Source organism: Canis lupus, chromosome 9 (genome assembly GCF_003254725.2).
Source record: "Canis lupus dingo isolate Sandy chromosome 9, ASM325472v2, whole genome shotgun sequence".
Lineage (NCBI taxonomy): Eukaryota > Metazoa > Chordata > Mammalia > Carnivora > Canidae > Canis > Canis lupus.
Genome location: NC_064251.1, coordinates 3759898 through 3777189, shown reverse-complemented (window position 1 = coordinate 3777189; position 17292 = coordinate 3759898). Strand labels below are relative to the sequence as shown.

Below are 17292 nucleotides of genomic sequence, written 5' to 3'. Positions count from 1 at the left end.
GATGTACTATGAATATGACAACTCCTATTTATAAACTCTCAGACTCGTTGCGTGTTACAGGCATGGATTTTAGCCTTTCAGAGCTGAGCTATACAGGAGCGTCTAGAACACCTATGAGAGTATTCCGTCTTGGTTTATTTCAGAGCTTTCATTCACTTAAAAATGCCTGCTCCTGAAATGACAAGTCAGTCATTTCACAAAACTCTTTCCCCGTAGTTCTCTCTTTTAGACTAGGACTAAAACAGATTTGTGAATTGATAACACAATCAAGAGACTTTGGTTTATGAAAAGTATGTTTTCAAATATTGTCAAAGTCCTAAAATTCCCTTAGCAAGAATGGTGTGCCTTAAACATGAAGAGAATAATGGTCTTCTAAACTTTCATTTTTGGAATAAATTCTCATATTAGAATATGTTGTGGTGATGAGGTGGTGGTGGTGGCAGCAACAGTGGTGCTAGAGGAGACAGTGCTGGTGATGGTGGTGCTGGAGGTGACGGTGACGGTGACGGTGGTGGTGGTGGTGGTGATGGAGATGGAAGGGGGCGGGGGGAGACATTTAAGGATTCCCCCTGAACAGGGGCAGCCCAGGTGGCTCAGCTGTTCAGCGCCACCTTCAGCCCAGGGTGTGATCCCGGAGTCCTGGGATCAAGTCCCACGTCGGGCTCCCTGCATGGAGCCTGCTTCTTCCTCTGCCTGTGTCTCTGCCTCTGTGTGTGTGTGTCTCATGAATAAATAAATAAAGTCTTAAAAAAAAGGATTCCCCAGAACAGAGCTGTTCAAACTGTGCTCCTCAGAGACCCATAGAAGACTTGAAAGGAGTCTGGGAAGTTGACAGTGGGGAGTGGATGTAGCCTAATTTTCCAAAGTGGCTCTAGGGTTAACACCTCTGTGTGTTGGCATTAGCAGCTCAACTGTTTGTGTTTTGTTGCTTGTGTTGTTTTTACCACTTCAATAAGACTGTGGTGTTATTTTCAAATCAAGAGTCTGTAGTTGAAAACCATAACCATTGCATTAAAATCATAACTTTTTGCTTTAGCTTTTGAGACCTTTCAACCTCTTAAATCTATTTTTATGTTTCAACTATTTTTTCTTTTTTTTTTATAGATTTTATTTATTCATGAGAGACACAGAGAAAGAGAGAGAGAGGCAGAGACACAGGCAGAGGGAGAAGCAGGCTCCATGCAGGGAACCCGACATGGGACTCGATCCTGGGTCTCCAGGATCACGCCCTAGGCTGTAGGCGGCGCTAAACTGCTGAGCCACCGGGGCTGCCCTCAACTATTTTTTTAAAAGATTTTATTTATTTGAGAGAGAGAGAGAGTATGAACAGGGGGAACAGCAGAGAGAGAGGGAGAAGCAGGGTCTCTGCTGAGCAGGGAGCCCGACACAGAGCTCAATCTCAGGACCCTGGAATCATGACCTGAGCCAAAGGCAGATGGTTAACCAAATGAGCCACCGAGGCACCCCTCAAATGATTTTATTTTTTAAATAGTAAAGTAACCTGTTACTTGATTACACAATTGATTCTCATTGTCAAACTTCTTGAGCAGGAAAAAAAAGATGACAAAACATGCTACAAGTGAAAGAGGGGGATTAAGGAAAGACTAAGGCACAGAGCGGCACCTGCGTGTGTCATGCCTGTCTCGACCGTGGCCTGGGCTTCTCCCTGTGCAGACAGCAGGCCCTGCGCATCCATGCAGTCTTGGTCAGTCCATCAGGATGTCTGTTGAGCATCTCCAGAAAGGACAGTTGAGGGCACCCTGACTGGGGCCCCCACTCTGCAGAGAGATGTTTGTACAGTGTGCTCCTGGGACTCTGAGAACATGGTAGAACCAGGAACATCAAGGGATAGGGCCAAAAATCAGAAGCATAGCCCCATGATGACGTAGAGGAAGTTTTACTATTCATCCTTAGCTTTTTTGGTTGTTACGTGTTTAAATAGGGCCCACAAAAATATTTTTCTTAGGTAAATATTTAGATGAGTTTGGAGGTCCGAGAGTTTAATCACAGTGAAAACCATTGTTGTAATTGTCTCTTTCATTTCTTTCCTTATCTACTATTTTAATTACACCTGAAAACATTGAAGTAGAAAACTCTGTTTAGTACCTTACATAGTAAGTGATAACACCATTGACAGATGAGGAGCAAATTACCTCCTCAGTCTCATTTTCAGCCCCTCCAAAGAGTTCCACGTGTAAATATTGCCAGTCTTTGCAGCCTCGGGGACAAAAGCCCTCGTTTCCATGCAGATGCAGGCGTTTCTGTGCAGAGGTGAGAACTGAGCCTCTGGGGACTCCTGTGGTACCAGTGTTGCCTCTGTTTTGTTCCCGCCATCCCAGAGCACAGGGCTACCTGCCGTTCGGCAGAACACTCTTCAGAGTCGCTCTATTGAGACATTTCTTCATCTGCTTTCATCTCTCCCATCCTTTGCTTTTCTCCACTGGCCTTCTTGCTCTTTTTTGCCCCTTCCCACTGTTCATCCCTAGTTCCAGAACGATTAGCTCACTTCTGAGTTCCAAGTACTTGTCTCCTGGCATGCACCACTTGCAGATGTGTTCTTGCTTTTGAGGAAAAGGGCACTGCTTAGTGACAGCCCCTGAAATTCTCAGGGCCTATAAGATACAGCTCCTGCGTGACCGGGCTGTTAAGGAGGGTAACAGGCCCAGCCGGAGAGGAGCCTGGAGTAACAGTGATGGCCTTTGAAGGAGCTAGATAGAGTACCTGCAGAGCTGGGCTAGTCCAAATACAGACCCGACAGGACGAGGGCCCGGCCTACACTGAGCTGAAACACGCATCTCTGAGGCTTATTACTCTTGGGATTTTGGGGCAGAGCTACTTGGATGTGTTGCAAGCACCCAGACACACATAACTAAGTAGGCCCCCATCATCTTCTTCCCCCTTTCCCCTCCCAAAACCACTCTTACTGCAGTACTCCTGACCTCCGTGGTCGGCACTGCCATCCACTCAGGGCCCAAACCCCAGATCTGGACATCACTTTTGAATCCTCTTCTCCCCACATGTCCATCCTTTCACTAGGTCCTACTAATTCTCCCACCTAAATCTCATTCCACCTCCCCATCTCACACAGCAAGGGCTTCAGACTAGATAATCATTACCACTTTAGCCTCAACTACTGCCACCAAAGTGGGGTATAGAGAAAAATTAGCATTTAAGGTGGCAGCCCCGGTGGCTCAGTAGTTTAGTGCCTGCCTTTGGCCCAGGGCCTGATCCTGGAGACCTGGGATCGAGTCCTGCGTCGGGCTCCCTGCATAGAGCCTGCTTCTCCCTCTGCCTGTGTCTCTGCCTCTCTCTCTCTCTCTCTCTCTGCCTCATGAATAAATAAATAAAATCTTTAAAAAATTGCAGATATCATAATCCTTAAATATCCTCTATATACAAAGAAGTTCTCTTATATAACTAGAGTACAACTGTGCAAATTGGAAATTTAACTTTGGTATAATCCCATTATCTACTATATCTAAATTTAACACATTTAAATTTTATAAGTTGTGCCAAATAATGCCCTTGATAACAGTTGATTGTCTACATATATTTTTTTTAAGTTTATTTATTTATTTATTTATTTATTTATTTATAGTAATTTCTACACCCAATGTGGTGTTCAGGCTCATAATCCCAAGATCAGGAGTCGCATCCTCTTCCAACTGAGCCAGCCCAGAGCTCCGGCTGTTTGTTGATGCCCACCTACACAAGTAGAAAGAAAAATGATAGGGTGCACTCCTTCAGAGTTGTTTCTGATGATAAACTAATAGTTCAGTATGATGTATATAGTCCCTAGCTTTAAAATTTTTTTTCATTCATAATTTTTAGAGAAATCCTTAGAACCTGCCCTTGCAAAGAAAGCTCAGATGGTAGAATAAGCACAAAGACTACCTTCTGTTTACTTTTTATTTACTTTTTTTCGTGTATTTTCTGTCTCCACATACTGCCCCTGAATTAATTTTTGGAGACCTAGTATGTTTGGATGTTGCTGAAGAACCAAAGAAGTAAGAAACAGAAGAACAGCTGAGATAAGGAAAGGAGGAGGTAGGTGTAGTGGTGTGCCCAGCAACGGCAGGACAGACATTAAATGTCAGCAGAAGATGAAACCAGCATGGGGACAGATGTGTCAGGCCATGAGGTTGCCGGGAGCCTGCAGCTTCTCCAGGAACCCCTAAGACCCTGCATAGGGGATCATGCAAGCACACAACTGCTTAGCAGTTTGCTCTAAGTAAGACATCATTGCTCCAGATGGACATCTGTGGCTCTAGGACTTAACTGTGAAGGAAACTGTGTTTTACTTGTAGATGTCAGTGTCAGTTATAACTCTGACTAAATATAAACTTGATCTCACTTTTTCACTGCCGATTATGTGTCAACTGCTCTGCTGAACAGTGGAGGGGAAAAAGTGGGCAGTCTTTGGCTTGTCAGAGTTTACAGCCTAGGAGGAGAGACAGACTGTCACACGGATGGATAATGCACACCAAGATGCGCAGCTCCAGGAGAGAATAAACTTGTCTATCTTGTTTGGCACTGTGTCCCCAGCATGATGCCCACATGTAGGAGGCACCCCATAATTGTTACCATCTAAATCAGGGCTTGGCAAGCCATGGCCCACAAGCCAGATCTAGCCTGCCACCTGCTTTTGTAAATAAAGTTTTGTTGGGACACAGCCGTATACTCAATTCATTTACGTATTCTTTATGGCGGCTTTTGCTGCACAGTGACAGGATTGAGTAGTTGTTTCAGAGACCATCTGGCCCACAAAGCCTAAAATATTTACTCTCTGACCCTTTACAGAAAATGTTCACCAATCCCTGGTCTAAACACATTAAAAGGAGAGGAAGACTGTTAGGATGAATGTGTCCAAGGGCCCTGGGGGGCAGTGGGGAAGTGGAGAAGGAAAAAGCTTCTCAAACGAAGTATCTGCTAAGTTGAGAAGAGAGAAGAGAGTAGACATTGAGTGCAGGTTGGGGACGGCTTTCTTCTGAAGCCCTGTTGTTGGGGTAGCAGAGTGCAGATGGAGCCTTGAGGAGCTGGCTTGAACACAGAACAAGGGAAAGAATTGTGGGAAGTGAGGTCCCCAGAAAGGATCAAGCCTAGCTGGCTGCTTAAAGACTTCAGTCTTTATGTTAGGAAGCCTTTGACGTGTTCAAGTAGGCATTCGTGATCTGCTGGATGTCCATTTGGAAAGAATACTTGGTGTAGAACACCCTGGAGAGGGGGAGAGGAGGGTATGCAGAGGCTGCTGCAGAGCTATTACAATCAGGAAATGAGGGAGCTTGAATGGGGGTGTTCATGGGGAGATTTTGTTTCCCTATTCTTTTTAAGTTGTATTTATTTATTGTAAGTAATCTCTACACCCAATGTGGGGCTCAAACTCACAACCCCAGAATCAAGAGTCGAGTGTTCTTTTAACGGAGCCAGCCAAGTGCCCCTCTGTTTCTCATTTTTAAACATGATTATAGAGATACTCAATATATAAACTCACAGGCATGACTTGATCCTCCTCTTCTGTTGTTTCAGATATTGGGCATGTTTGTAGAAGTGACTTTCCTTCCTGCCCATACTGCCACATCAATGTTGATCCTCCTTTGCTATTCTATTCCAGAGCTCTTTATCTCAAACCCTGGGAAGGAATGAACATCAGCAGGAGTTTTCTCATTGTGGTGATCATTTCTTGAGAAGTTGGACATACTTGTTAGAAACAGCCCAGCTGTGTTGGCATCTCTGATACCCTGGATATACCTTGGTGTTTTATTTATTTTTTTTTTTTTTTAGGATTTTATTTATTTATTCATGAGAGAGAGAGAGAGACAGACCGACAGACAGACATAGGCAGAGGGAGAAGCAGGCTTCTCATAGGGAGCCTGATGTGGGACTCGATGCTTGGACTCCGGGGATCATGCTCTGGGCCAAAGGCGGATGCTTAACCACTGAGCCACCCAGGCGTCCCTACCTTGGTGTTATTATTGTGTTTTTGTTTTTGTTTTTGTTTTTAATCTTAATGACTGGCGTCTTTTTGAAATTTGAGATTTTTAAATTTATGTAAATGAAAAAAATTACTTCCTCACATGATTATCTCCTTAATGCCATTGTTAGCCTTTGGTCCTTGCCTATTTGTTTTTCTTGTAAATATCTAAAGGGAAAGAACTATCTGAAAGTACAGAACTTAAATATTAGCATTAGCCTCTTACTACCTCATAGAGAAGTTTATAAATTGCTTTTTCCTAGAGAATGTTATATAGCTCCAAATATAAAAACCTAGATTTATTTATTTTTCTCATTAGCAACAACATTGCCCTATATTTTATCATCTCATTGTGTCTAAAATTAAGTGTTTTGGGCACCTGGGTGGCTCAGTCGATTAAGTGTCCAACTCTTGGTTTTGGCTCAGGTTATGATCTTGGGGTCCTGGGACTGAGCCCCACGTCAGGCTCTGTGTTCAGTGGGGAGTCTGCTTGAGATTCTTTGTATCTGCCTCCCCCAAAACCAATCAATCAAAAAAAGTAATGTTTTTTAAAAATGAAATTAAATGTTTTGGCTCATTCTTGCATTCATATTTCTTCTTTACACTTTCATATTTTGATTATAAATATTTATGGAAAATTCCAAAACAAAATAATCTGAGTAGCAGGATGGCATATGTTGGAATTGTTCTGCAGTTTTATTGAAAGCTCATTGGGTTTTATGTTTTTTTTTTTTAAGATTTTATTTATTCATGATAGACACAGAGAGAGAGAGAGAGAGAGAGAGTCAGTGACACAGGCAGAGGGAGAAGCAGCCTCCATGCAAGGAGCCAGACGTAGGACTTGATCCCGGGACTCCCAAGATCACACCCTGGGCTGAAGGCAGGTACTGAACCACTGAGCCACCCAGGGATCCCCGGTTTTATGTTTTTTTATTTCCAGACAATGTAGTGCTTTGTCTCTGATTCTGTTCATTTTAAACATAATAAATTAAACAGTTTGATTATTAAAATGTCTTTGCTTTACATGTGAAAAGAAGCTCAACATTACTAATCATTAAGGAGATGCAAATCCAGGGACGCCTGGGTGACTCAGTGGTTAAGCGTCTGCCTTCCGCCCAGGGCGTGATCCTGGAGTTCCATGGGGCTCCCCACAGGGAGTCTGCTTCTCCCTCTGCCTATGTGTCTCTCTCTCTCTCTCTCTCTCTCTCTCTCTCTCTCTCTCTCTCGTTCTGTTGCTCATGGATAATAAAATCTTTCAAAAAAAAAAAAGAAGGAAATTGCCAATCCAAATCCCAATGAGATACCACTTCACAACCATCAATGGCTGCTATTCAGACAGAAGTTAACAAATGTGGTCAAGGGTGTGAAGCAAATGGAGCCCTTGTGTCCTGCTGGTAGGAATGTTTACCATGGTGCAGCCACTGTGGAAGACAACATGGCAGTTCTTCAAAAAATTAAACCTAGGTTTACCGTATGATCCAGCTGTACTGTTTCTGGAGGTGCACCCAAAAGAATTGAAAGCAGGGACTGGAACAGATACTTGTACACTCATGTTTATAGTAGCATTATTCATAATAGCCAAAGGGTGGAAGCAACTCAGATCACCCATGGATGAGTAAGTGGGTAAACAAAGTGTAGTGTATACATAGAGTAGAATATGATTCAGCCTTAAAAAGGAGGAAGGAGGTTCTGACACCTGCTACAATGTGAATGGACCTTGAGAACATGATGCTGAAGGGGCATCTGAGTGGCTCAGTTGGTTAAGTATCTGCCTTTGGCTCAGGTCATGATCTCAGGATCCTGGGATGGAGTCCCACAGCTGGCTCCCTGCTCAGTGGGTAACTTGCTTCTCCCTCTCCTTTCCCTCTCCCTCTGTTCTCTCCCTCTCTCAAATAAATAAACTATTAAAAAAAAAAACAACAACAACAACCTTGATGCTGTGAGAAATAAGCCAGACAGAAAAGGACAAATACTGTTCAATTCTGTTTATAGGAAGTATGAGGAATAGTCAGGGCCTGCAGGAGGGGTGAGTGGCATTCTTGTGTCACAGGTCACACTTTGAGGTTGGGATGATGGATAATGCTGATGCTTGTACAGCATGGATATACTTAAAGCCACCAACTTGCGTACTTCCAAAAGGTTAAGATGGGAAATGTGTATTTTACCACATTACAGAGAAATCTTGGCTTTGATACCAGGGTTGGGATTGAATCTGCCAGATATGCGGCGTGGTACTTTTGTGTGTAATTCTCATGTTATCGTGTAGTGTATGGCAGCTCTAGACATCGTCCAGTTTGCAGCTAAGAACCTGAGGGATTATATAGTCTGTCCTCGTCTTTGTGGAGCAGAGAAGGGACTTGGTGTTGTTCAGATAGTGAGCAGCTTTAGCTGGAGCTCAGCTTTGTTCTGTACGTAAGTGCTTTACTGGTTCCCTACTGTGCAGCAGGCATGATGGCTGTAAAACAGCTCTCCAGGACCCACCTCCAGAACTAGGCTTAATTCAATGGCCAGATTGGTAATTTTGATCACATTGAGTCTCTTTGCATGAAGTTCACACAGTCTTCTAACAGTACAGGCTTGATCTGTTCTCTTCATTACATCCCTACTGGCTAGTAGAACTGGCTGCTCACCTTGGGTGCCTTTTGGGATTCCATTTATGTCACTTCATTTGATATCACAATTAAGCACGTAAAGTTTTTTTTCAAATTTTTTGAAATATTTTCAAGATAAAAGTACACAGAAAATAATATAACTGTGTCCAGAATACAAATGTAACATAATCTTTTGCCATATTTGCTTTAGAACTCTATTTTAGAAATGGTACAGATGTTGCTCCATCCTATTCTCATCTCCCCCAAAAGGAATCAATCCTTATGTTATGTGTGAAATGATGTCTTGCAGTGTTCAAGTATGTTTCCTGGTTACTGATGAGATCGGTTACTTTTTCATGTGTTGGTGGCTGTTGAGGGGGTCCTCTTCTCTGGATTGCCTCTTCCTGTCATTTTCCCTCCTTTTTTGGATTGTTGGTCTTTTTCTAATTGAGTTAGGCATTCTTTATCCTTTATTCTGTTCTCTCTTCTTCCTGTCTGTGGCTTATATTTTAGCTTCCTTTATGTGGTATCTGCTGCCATACAGATGTTTTTAATTTTTTTTTTTTTTTAAATTTATGATGGTCACAGAGAGAGAGAGAGAGAGAGAGAGAGAGGCAGAGACACAGGCAGAGGGAGAAGCAGGCTCCATGCACCGGGAGCCCGATGTGGGATTCGATCCCAGGTCTCCAGGATCGCGCCCCAGGCCAAAGGCAGGCGCCAAACCGCTGCGCCACCCAGGGATCCCTAGATGTTTTTAATATTAAGAGTCAAATTTATCAGCTCTTAAGGAAGGCGAGTGTCCCAGGTCATAGAAGTTGCCTCCTGTACTTCCTTATTGAGCTTTAAAAAGTTTTGCTTTTCGTAATTAGGTCTTTAATCCATCTAGAGCTGATTTTTCTGTATGATCGAAGGCAAGGATCTTATTTTTTCCACCTGTCCCAACAGCATTTATTAGCTGGTCCTTCCTTTCTCCACTGACTTGGGATGCTATCCTTCTTATCCATCAAGGATGCAAACACATTTTTTTTTTTTTAAAGATTTTATTTATTTATTCATGATAGTCACACAGAGGGAGACAGAGAGGCAGAGACACAGGCAGAGGGAGAAGCAGGCTCCATGCACCGGGAGCCCGACGTGGGATTCGATCCCGGGTCTCCAGGATCATGCCCCGGGCCAAAGGCAGGCACCAAACCGCTGCGCCACCCAGGGATCCCCAAATACATTTTTTATTTTATTTTATTTTTTTTAATTTTTATTTATTTATGATAGTCACAGAGAGAGAGAGAGGCGCAGAGACACAGGCAGAGGGAGAAGCAGGCTCCATGCACAGGGAGCCCGATGTGGGATTCGATCCCGGGTCTCCAGGATCGCGCCCTGGGCCAAAGGCAGGCGCCAAACCGCTGCGCCACCCAGGGATCCCCCCCAAATACATTTTTTAAACCTGACGCATAACTGAGTGTGAGTCCAGCAGATTGGGGGCTGAGCTGTAGACAAAAGGCATTCCACACAAACCCTCTAGACTATTAAGAAAGAGCTGAATCTTTTGCATTGTGACCTATTCATGGGATAGAAAAAAATATTATGTATTCAAAAGGTACTCCAGGTCTGGGAAAGAATGCATTGGTAAGCCAGGTTGGTTACCTCCTGCTGTCTGCATGTGGGTTGCAGTGAGTACTGTCCTGGTCCTGGTGTATCCTATCCTTGAGGGAATCAAGACTGATAGGAGGAAAAAAAAAAAAAAAAAAAAAAAAAAAAAAGACTGATAGGAGAACAAACTGGGGGAGATGTGCTGATAATAACCGATAATCTCTGTTTTTTTTTTTACCTTGGTCTTATTTTCTGCATTAAATAAGTGAATGGCTCATTTATCTCTTTAAAGTAGTTATTACAGGGCTGCCTGGGTGGCTCAGCGATTGGGCATCTGCCTTTTGCTCAGGGTGTGATCCCGGGATTGGGGATCAAGTCCCGCTTCAGGCTCCTTGCAAAAAGAGCCTGCTTCTCCCTCTGCCTATGTCTCTGCCTCACTCTCTGTGTCTCTCATGAATAAATAAAATAAACATTAAAAAAAAAAACAAAGTAGTTATTACAAAAGCTAGTTTTTATAGCACATGAAAAAGCATTGGGGGGAATTGCTATAAACCAGGGTTGCAGAGCCAGCCCTAGTATTTGGCAGCAAAAAATTAGATCCTAAAGTTTTGTGTTGCCTGGCTTTGTTTTTCCTTTGTCGTTTCACCTGGAAGTACCTACTTCAAAATTAATGTGGTTTAATGCTGCACCTTTCATCTCTGACTTCTTTCTTTCATTCGGACCTCTTAATCCCTTTCACGGATTTCATCCATCCTCCAACCCCCTTCCCTCTGGCAACTACCAGTTCTCTGTATTTATGAGTCTATTTGAGTCTATTACTGTCTTTTTGTTGTTTGTTTTCTTATTTTTCATTTGCTTTTTAGATTCCATATGTAAGTGAATTCATACAGTATCTGTCTCTGACACATTTCATTTAACTTATTTCATTTAGCATAAGACCCTCTAGGTCCTTCCATGTTTCTAGGAATGGCAAGATCCCATCTTTTCTTTTTTTTTTTTTTTTAATAACATTTTATTTATTCATTTCAGAGAGAGAAAGAGCAAGCATGAGCAGGGAGAGGGGCAGAGGGAGAAGCAGACTCCATGCTGAGCAGAGAACCTGCTTTGGGGCTCAGTCCTAGCATCCTGGGATCATGACTTGAGCAAACACTTAACCAACTCAGCTGCCCAAGTGCCCCAAGAACCCATCCTTTCTTATGGCTGAGTAATAAATATTCCATTATGTATATATGTGTGTATATATATTTTTGCCCATTCATCTATTAATGGACACTTGGATTACTTCCATATTTTAGCTGTCATGAATAAAGCTGTGGTAAACATAGGAGTTCATCTGCTTTTTTTGTTGTTGTTTTTTTTGTTTTTGGAATTAGTGTTTTCATTTTCTTAGGGTAAATACCCAGAAGTAGAATTAGTAGATTGTATGGTACTTCTATTTTTAGTTTTTTAAGGAGCCTCCATACTGCTTTCCAGAGTGGCTACACCAGTTCGCACTCTGACTCAACAATGTATGTGAATTGTTGTATCCTGTCTTTTTTTTTTTTTAAAGATTTTATTTATTTATTCATGATAGTCACACAGAGAGAGACAGAGAGGCAGAGACACAGGCAGAGGGAGAAGCAGGCTCCATGCACCGGGAGCCCGATGTGGGACTCGATCCCGGGTCTCCAGGATCACGCCCCGGGCCAAAGGCAGGCACCAAACCGCTGCGCCACCCAGGGATCCCCGTATCTTGTCTTTTTGATTGGTATAGGGTGATGTCTCATTGTGATTTGGACTTTCATTTCCCTGATGATAAGTAATGCTGAATATCTCTTCATGTGTCGGTTGGCCATCTATGTGTCTTCTTTGGAAAAAATGTTCAGGTCCTCTGCCCATTTTTTTTTTCAAAGATTTTATTTTATTTTAGTGGGGGAAGGAGAGAGAAAGAGAATCTCAAGCAGACTCCATGCTGAGCACGAGCCTATCGCACTGCTTGATCTCATGACCCTTAGATCATGACTGGCACTGAAATCAAGAGTCACTTAATCAACTGAGCCAACCAAGCACCCCTCCTCTGCCCATTTTTTAATCTAATTATTTGAGTTTCGGGGCACCTGGGCGGCACAGTTGGTAAAGTGTCTGCCTTTAACTCAGGTCATAATCTCCAGGCCCCGGGATCAAGCCCCACATTGGGCTCCTTGCTCAGTAGAGGTCTGCTTCTCTCTCTCTCTCTCTCTCCCCTCTGCACTTCCCCACCACTCGTACTCTCTTTCTTTCAAATAAATAAAATCTTAAAAAAAAAAAAAAAGATTATTGGGGTTTCTTGATGTTGAGTTGTACCAGTTCTGCATATATTTTGAATATTAACCCCTTGTCAGATATGTCATTTGCAAATATTTTATCTCTCAGTAGCTTGCCTTTTCATCATATTGCTGCACACAGAGAGCCAAATTCGGAACTCATTACATCTCTTTTAAATCCAACAACAAGGGCAGCCCCGGTGGTGCAGCAGTTTAGCACCGCCTGCAGCCCGGGGTGTGATCCTGGAGACTGGGGATCGAGTCCCACATCGGGCTCCCTGCGTGGAGCCTGCTTCTCCCTCTGCCTGTGTCTCTGCCTCTCTCTCTCTCTCTCTCTCTTTCTCTCTCTGTGTCTCTATGAATAAATAAATAAAATCTTTAAAAAAAATAAATTTGACAACAAAAACTGTTTGCTATTTTTTTTTAAGGTTGAAGTTGTCTCTAGGACATTCTTTGTAGCAATAGTGATCATTTCTTACACACTTCCCATTTTCCTTTTAGCTCCATTAAACTTTAAGAGAATTTTCTGTGGGGAAACCCAGTTCTACTGCCTGGGAATAAGATTTTTCTTGTTAAAAATTTGAAGAAAAAGTTCTAAAAGAGAAGAAATATTTTACTGCTTGTCATCTGTACATCATGCTGTTTGAAAAAACCATCAGGGATTTCTAAGCTGTGTGAGTTTGTTACATGCATAGGTTAAATTAGTCTTTCTGTATTACTTTTATTAGGTTTTGAGTGATCCATACCTCAGATAGAGTCTGCTGGAAAATTCACTGGAGTATAAGTTGGATTCCAATGTTAGAAGTAGTCAAAAAACTAGAAATCCTAGGAAATAAAATGCAGATGCCAAATACTGGATTCTATAAAAGGATCATAAGGGTGAAACAAAATGAATGCTAGAATGGAATATAGTGCATCATGTTATTCTTTGGTCTCCAGTACAAACACTATATGATTCAAGGAGATGGAGAACAAGCGGAGAAGATTCTCAGAGTTATTTGTGTTTAATAATAGTAAACTGTAGTTGCTGGTAAAAACAGAAAGTAATATAAATGTAATTAACTGTTTCTAACCGTCCATACTCTTGATAACATAAGATAGCACTTTTTTTTAAATTTTTTTTTTTTTTTTTTTTTTTTTTTTTATTTATGATAGTCACAGAGAGAGAGAGAGAGGCAGAGACACAGGCAGAGGGAGAAGCAGGCTCCATGCACCGGCAGCCCGATGTGGGATTCGATCCCGGGTCTCCAGGATCGCGCCCTGGGCCAAAGGCAGGCGCCAAACCGCTGCGCCACCCAGGGATCCCCAGCACTTTTTTTTTTAAAGATTTTATTTATTTATTCACGAGAGACACAGAGAGCGAGCAGAGGGAGAAGCAGGCTCCATACCCTGGGCTGAAGGTGGCTCTAAACCGCTGAGCCACCGGGGCTGCCCAAGATAGCACTTTCTAATGCCTCTTCTCTCTCTTCCTCTGTCCCTCACCCCCAAAATATTGGTTCTATTATATGGTTCTGCACGGTATTTACAGTTTTTTCCCACTAAATGAGCCGTGTAGCCCCAGTTGGAGGTCTTGAAGAGAACTATAAACTGTATTGACAGACCCACGTGAACATGTCACCACAGCCGGAGTATGTTCGGGTGTGGCACAGTCACATAAATTTCCAGCCTGCTGCATTCCAGTTACACAGCTTCCTTTCCTCCAGATGCTCTTAGAGATGCTCATGTGCTCATGTGTGCTGTGAGTCTCCTCAAAAGGGATAATAGTGTGGTGTAGCGGTGAGGATAAATATAACTTTAGAAACATTAGCTCTTTCTTTTTAAAAAAGATTTTATTTATTCGTGAGAGACACACATACACAGAGAGAGAGAGAGAGAGAGAGAGAGACACAGGCAGAGGAAGAAGCAGGGTCCACGCAGGAAGCCTGATGTGAAACTCGATCCTGGGACTCCAGGATCGTGCCCTGGGCCGAAGGCAGGCGCTAAACCCCCGAGCCACCGAGGGATCCCAGATTAGCTCCTTTTTAAATGGGAACGTATTATGAAGGCAGGTAACTTTTTTCTCAAGTCCTTTTTTAGCATTTGTCATTCCACATTGAAACTGGAAATAAAGAGAGCTTTCCCCCCCCAAAGACTATTTCACAGCAGATTCATTGACAAGTGGGAGGAAGATCTGATTCTGAATGTGTTTCATGTTTTTCAGATCTCGGTCACGGTGGATTGGCAGATCACTATGAAAGTTCCCACTGGGGACAGCAGCCCACGTACAGAGGTGAAGCCAGCAGCAGCTGGGATAAAGTGATAATAGACAGGACTGACAAGGAGGCGTGGCCTTCCATCACAGGAGCAGAGACTGAATCTGCCTCAGAATGTACTACAGACACTGACTCTGCCTCCAACTGTGGCTCAGAGAACAGTAGCATGGCTACAGGGAGTGCCCAGGGCACCTTCACTGGACATACCAAGAAGACAAATGGCAATAATGGCACCAATGGTGCACTCGTCCAAAGCCCTTCTAATCAGAGTGCCCTTGGAGCAGGGGGCGCCAGCGGTAATGGCAATGGAGCCAGAGTGTGGGGCGTAGCCACAGGCTCCAGCTCCGGCCCCACTCACTGCTCTCTCGGTGCCGGGGATGGAAAAATGGACAACATGATTGGAGATGGGAGAAGTCAGAGTTGCTGGGGTGCTTCCAACTCCAATACTGGCATTAATCTTAACCTTAACCCCAATGCCAACCCAGCTGCCTGGCCTGTACTTGGACACGAAGGAACTGTGGCAACAGGCAACCCTTCCAGTATTTGTAGTCCGGTCAGTGCCATAGGTCAAAATACGGGCAACCAGAATGGGAACCCAACAGGCACTTTAGGTGCTTGGGGAAACTTGCTGCCGCAAGAGAGCACAGAACCACAAACGTCCACTTCTCAGAATGTGTCTTTCAGCGTACAACCTCAGAACCTTAACACTGATGGACCAAATAACACTAACCCCATGAACTCTTCACCAAACCCTGTCAATGCAATGCAGACAAACGGACTGCCAAACTGGGGCATGGCTGTTGGTATGGGGGCCATCATCCCGCCCCACCTGCAGGGCCTTCCTGGTGCTAATGGATCATCAGTTTCTCAAGTCAGTGGGAGTGGTGGTGAAGGAATCAGCAGCTCTGTGTGGGGACTGTCCCCAGGTAACCCTGCCACAGGAAGTAGCAATTCTGGGTTCAATCAGGGGAATGGAGACACTGTGAACTCAGCATTGAGTGCTAAACAAAATGGATCCAGCAGTGCTGTGCAGAAGGAAGGAAGTGGAGGAAATGCCTGGGACTCTGGCCCTCCTGCTGGTCCCGGACTCCTTGCCTGGGGACGGGGCAGTGGCAGCAACAGCAGCGTTAGTCATATCCATTCGGGGGCTTGGGGCCACCCCAGCCGGAGCACCTCTAACGGTGTGAATGGGGAATGGGGCAAGCCCCCAAACCAGCATTCCAACAGTGACATCAATGGGAAAGGATCAACAGGGTGGGACAGTCCGAGTGTTAGCAGCCAGAATCCTGCCGTGCAGCCTGGTGGCGAACACATGAACTCTTGGGCCAAAGCTGCATCTTCTGGAACAACAGCGAGTGAGGGAAGTAGCGACGGTTCTGGCAGTCACAACGAAGGAAGCTCCGGGAGGGAAGGAGCAGAAGGCCGAAGGCGAGATAAAGGGATGATAGACCAGGGGCACATCCAATTGCCAAGGAACGATCTTGACCCAAGAGTTCTGTCTAATACTGGTTGGGGACAGACTCCAGTAAAACAAAACACTGCCTGGGAATTTGAAGAGTCCCCTAGGTCTGAGAGAAAAAATGACAATGGGACAGAGGCCTGGGGCTGTGCCGCTACTCAGCCTTCAAACTCAGGGGGGAAGAGTGATGGGTCCATCGTGAACAGTACAAATACCTCTTCAGTGTCCGGGTGGGCCAGCGCACCGCCCGCTGCTGGGCCAGCAAACACAGGCTGGGGAGACAGCAGCAACAAAGCGCCAAATGGCCCAGGGGTTTGGGGGGACTCGATAAGCTCTACTGCTGTTAATAATGCTGCTGCTGCCTCCAAGAGTGGCCATGCTTGGAGTGGGACCGTAAATCAGGAGGATAAGTCGCCCACCTGGGGGGAGCCTCAGAAACCCAAATCTCAGAACTGGGGAGACGGACAAAAATCTAATCCAGCCTGGAGTGCAGGAGGGGGAGATTGGACAGATTCATCTTCTGTCCTCGGACACTTGGGGGATGGGAAAAAAAATGGTTCTGGATGGGATGCTGACAGTAATCGGTCAGGGTCTGGTTGGAATGATGCCACCAGGTCTGGGACCAGTGGCTGGGGTAATGGCACAAATGCAAAGGTGAATCCAGGGACAAACTGGGGAGAGTCTTTAAAACCTGGCCCCCAACAGAACTGGGCAGGTAAACCCCAAGACAACAATGTGAGTAACTGGGGAGGAGCCACTTCCGTTAAACAGACAGGAACTGGGTGGATTGGGGGGCCAGTCCCTGTCAAACAAAAGGACAGCAGTGAGGCCACAGGCTGGGAGGAACCTTCTCCACCATCCATTCGACGCAAAATGGAAATTGATGATGGTACCTCAGCTTGGGGTGACCCAAGCAACTACAACAATAAAACTGTAAACATGTGGGATAGAAACAATCCAGGCCTGCAGAGCAGCACCACGGCCGCTGCCACCACCACCACCACCACCACGAGCAGCAGCACAGACCTGGTCGAGACGCCACCGCCACACCAGGCCAGCACCCAGCTGAATCGGTCACCACTGCTTGGTCCAGGTACGGAGGGCATTTGAGGTAACTTTAGAAGGTAAAAATGTCATTTATTCTCATTAA

The 17292-nt window shown here is 44.5% G+C and overlaps 1 protein-coding gene across 7 annotated transcripts in view; it reads left to right on the top strand.

The window, feature by feature from the left end:
* Positions 1 to 17292, top strand: part of TNRC6C (trinucleotide repeat containing adaptor 6C) — a 153403-nt gene that overhangs the window by 81039 nt on the left and 55072 nt on the right. For 6 of the 7 annotated variants that reach the window (XM_025468138.3, XM_025468137.3, XM_025468139.3 and 3 more), the window contains one exon: positions 14632 to 17235. In XM_025468138.3, coding sequence (XP_025323923.3) covers positions 14632 to 17235 — 2604 coding nt within the window. Of the gene's footprint in view, positions 1 to 3970; positions 4048 to 14631; positions 17236 to 17292 lie in introns of those variants that run through there. The other variant, XM_025468140.3, reaches the window with a different exon arrangement.